The sequence below is a fragment of the Psammomys obesus genome, unplaced genomic scaffold, assembly GCF_907164565.1.
Source record: "Psammomys obesus unplaced genomic scaffold, mPsaObe1.curated_primary_1811, whole genome shotgun sequence".
In the NCBI taxonomy this organism is placed as follows: Eukaryota; Metazoa; Chordata; class Mammalia; order Rodentia; family Muridae; genus Psammomys; species Psammomys obesus.
In genome coordinates this window covers 1,477,478-1,481,240 of record NW_026596240.1, presented here as the reverse complement: position 1 = coordinate 1,481,240, position 3,763 = coordinate 1,477,478, and the positions used below count along the sequence as shown (strand labels likewise).

Here is a 3,763-nt window from a genome sequence, read left to right as displayed (position 1 = left end):
ATTTATTTATTTATTTATTTATTTATTTATTTATTTATTTATTTATTTATTTATTTATTTATTCATTCATTCATTTATCTATCTATCTATTTATTTATTTATTTTGTGTGTGTGCGCGCATGCGCGCTCGCGCACGGCACATGTGAAGGTCACATTGTGAAAGTCATTCTCTTTCCACCACATAGTTTCTGGGTATAGACATAGGTTGGTCGTTAGGCTTGGTGGCAAAGCACCTTTTTCTTTTGTTCCATCTCACTGGCCTCAGGATAAGGATTAAGAAGCAGAAAGTGATTTGATTCCCCTGCATGACAAAAGTGATCAACAGAAGAAAGCAGAACAGGAACACAGGTTCAGCAGAGAGAAGAAGGAGAAGAAAACCGAAAGGTTCAGGACGCTGAGCTGGCTGAGGCTGCTCTAGGCTACAGCAGGGGACAGTCGTAGTCCCACGAATGCCCGATGTCCTGCCTGAGAATGGAGGACACTCCGTGGGATGCGGGCGCTGCAGCCTGCGAAGGAGGGCAGCTGTGTCTGCTCCCCAGGATTTTACAGAGCTGGTGTTGGCAGCTGGAGTTGTCCTGGGCGCTGGGCTACAGCAGGGAGCAGAGCCGTTCACAGGCTCCAACCCCAGAGGAGGAGACAGGCAGAGGGGGACTGTTGTTTGTGATGGCGTCACCCACTCTGCCATACTGACTGGACGACAGCAGTCAAACCAGCATGCCGGAGTAGCCCAAAGCAACAGTAGGCAGCTGTGTTTGCTCCCTTGCCTTCTGCCACCGCTGATTGGTCCAGAGGAAGAAAACAACCTAACACTGAGGCTAGACCAGTCGGCTTCCTTTGCTAGTCTGGGGTAGGATGCTCAGAGCTGAGTGTCAGCTGTCAGCTCAGTCTTAGAGCTGGCAGGGCTTGTAGCTGGAGCCAGGCTGCCCTCGCCACCTTTACAGTGTGGCTAGAATGGTCCCAGCCCTCCACTCCTTCTCCAGACCATGGTCAAGCTGGATGAGGAAGGAGCTTTAGCCCCAGTCCACGGCACGGCCTCCCAGGCAGCCAGCGCCGGGATGACGTGGCCCTAAACCATGCTGTGGACCACAGACCCCATGCCATCCCCATGGGCTTTCTTTCTGCCCTTAATCCTTCTCCTCAGACTGTGTAACAAAAAGCAGACCTCTGTTGGGGCCAGCCATGCACAATGGGCCAGGAGAATGCAAGCCTGGGATTTTACCACATGAAGGTCCTGCCGGCCTCTCACTTTTCCTCTCCCCCGTCAGCCACCATTAGCTGGACAGCCTTCTTCCCCATGGCCTGGCTCACTCACCCTCCTTGGACCCTGCATCCAGCCTGGCTCCAACCTCTTATTTTGGATCTTGGACCACATCTTGGCTATGTTCCTGCTAGCATCCTGGGGCCTCCAAGGCAAGACATACGGATCTGTGGTTAGCAGCCCTCCAGCCCCACAGTTTGGCTTTTCCCCTCCTGCTCCTCAGAGTCAGGCTTCAGCAGGAGTAGCTTCTGGTGGTAGGAGAAACAGGGCTGGCTTGGGTGCAAATCTGGACATTGCCACTATGTAACACTCATTCCCTGCTCTGCCTGCTCACCCTGCTCAGCCTTGACTCCGAATGCATGCGAGAAGGGCCCCAGCATGTCAGCGGTACGCGAAAGATGGTTTGCTAATTTAACATCAGCAGGAGCTGCGTGCTCAGGATTCCTGCAGAATGGCGAGTGCTGGACTAAGGTCTCTGAGGACTTTTCCCATGTTCTGAGTGACCACCCCCTTCTCAGGGCTGGTGCTCCTCATCTGTCACTTCATGGAAGCTTGGGACCTAGAGATGGCCTGACCCAATGATTCATGGTTCTCAGGATGTCTCAGGTTCCTCAGTAAAGGCAATCATTAGGACTCTTGAGCCTCTGTCTACACCTCATGACGCTCAGATACACAGAGTTCTGCTGATTTGTTTTCTGGGTTGGGATTCTACAGTTCTGTTCTTATTTCTGCTCAGAAAATAAAGGGTTCCCCTCATCCGATCTATCTGTCAGAGGTGGACACGTAGCACTGGAGAACTGACTGTATCAGGTGTGCCAGCTGGTGGGTGATGGGCCGCAGCTAGAGTAGACCTCAGGCCTAGCGGTGGCATGCTCTTATCTGAACAGGTTTGGGAGATGGTAAAAGCCACGGACAGACAGTTATTCCCCTGGGAACCAACCAACCTGCAGGGAAGGCCTTCCAGCATTCCAGCACCAGTCAGCAGGAGAGGCTGACTCTGACCTCAGGGCGTGTGACTCTGGGGCTCATGACATCAGCACCAGTGCAACAGAGTTTAGTGGAGGTGGAGAGAAAGGGGGCAGCAGATACTTTGGGGAGAGCTAGTCTTGGGTCCAAATCTGGCTTCATTGAATTCAATAAACAATGGCTGGGCAGTATGGGTATGATGTCCCATTGTGGGCAGCTACAACAATTGAGAGAATGTTCTGTGAGTGTTAGCATCCAGCTCCAGGATGAATGGATGTTGCCGATACATGTTTGTTTGTTTCTTTTTCAGGAGTGACCTGCCACAGGCTAGACCGTGGACACTGCTGTGGGTCTCTTCCCAGTCGGGCCTGAGGAGAAAGAAGCTGGGGCCACCAAGAGGCAACCAGCCTCATTTTCTGTCTTCTCCAAGATGCTACCAGATTCTCAGCCCACTTACCACCTCTCAGGGCCATGCAGGACCAGGACAAGGGCACTCTGCCTCCCACTCAGTCTCCTGCTGTCCTCCAGCCATCCAGGGTTACTTCAAATTTTGCCTTCTGCCTGGTGGGGCAGGCTAGTGCCAAAGATTCTCCAGAGATTGTCCAAGGAAACTATGGGATGAAACCCCACAGCTTGAGCTACCATTGCTGCCAGCCAAGTCCACCTCAAGCCAAAGATGGATTAACTTCTGCCAGGAACTCGGAGGAGTGGGCATTTGGGAACCGTCAGCAGCGCTTAGCCCGCTGATCCGTGCCGTCTGTGCAGGGCCCTGAGCTGGCTGGGCACAAGACAAGCCCCCAAGGGCCATGACAGGCAGGCTGGTGGTGGAAGGTGGGGTCTGAGATCCTGGGCCCGTCCCATTAGCTGCCCAGGCCTCCAACCCCATTCCCAATGTTCTTTGGGTCCTGGCTCCTTCTTGGACACCACACCTCCTGAGAGTGGAGGAAAAGGTTCGGTGTGAAGGGGCAATATTGCCCCATACCCAACCCAGGACATGCCTCAAGGCAATCTTTCTGAACGTCTTTGCTCCCAGGGCCTGTCCCACCAGGTACCTCACCAGTGGCCAGACTCAGGCTAGCACACAAAGATAGCACCCTGCTGGAAGGCAGCTGCCTATGGACAGGCCAGGCAGGAGGGCTTAGGGAGGAAGGGACCAGGGAATGAGCCAATGTGGGGGAGGGGCACATTTAAAGCCAAGGCCTGCTCCTGGTGCTGCAGAGGCCAAAGCCGTTCACATCTGTGTGCAACCATCTGCTTCAAATTGAAGTAAAAGCTGCAACATATAAAGGAAGCACTTGTGTGTGTTGAGTGGACGCTGGGGGTGAGCAGGACAGTGGGCAGCCATTGGCTGGGGATTGTGAGGGAGGGCTGGGAGGCCTTTAGACCCAGTGTTGGTGAGGAATCCCCACCGTGGCCTTAGGCTAGACTGTGCTCAGGAAGGCCGGCCCAGGTCATGGGAGAAGTCCACTCTACTTCACCCTTCACTTAACCCCCACCCCAAGTTTTGTGTCACCAGGATCACCATTAATGTCATTTTCT

General features: G+C 53.4%; 1 protein-coding gene across 1 annotated transcript in view; it reads left to right on the top strand.

Moving 5' to 3' along the window:
• Atoh8 (atonal bHLH transcription factor 8) overlaps window positions 1–3,515 on the top strand; it is a 28,873-nt gene extending 25,358 nt beyond the window's left edge. Inside the window, exon 3 of the mRNA XM_055596456.1 lies at window positions 2,535–3,515. Within this exon, the coding sequence (XP_055452431.1) occupies window positions 2,535–2,540 (6 nt within the window). The 3' untranslated portion in view covers window positions 2,541–3,515. The remainder of the gene's footprint in view (window positions 1–2,534) is intronic.
• The last annotated feature ends 248 nt before the right edge of the window (window positions 3,516–3,763 follow it).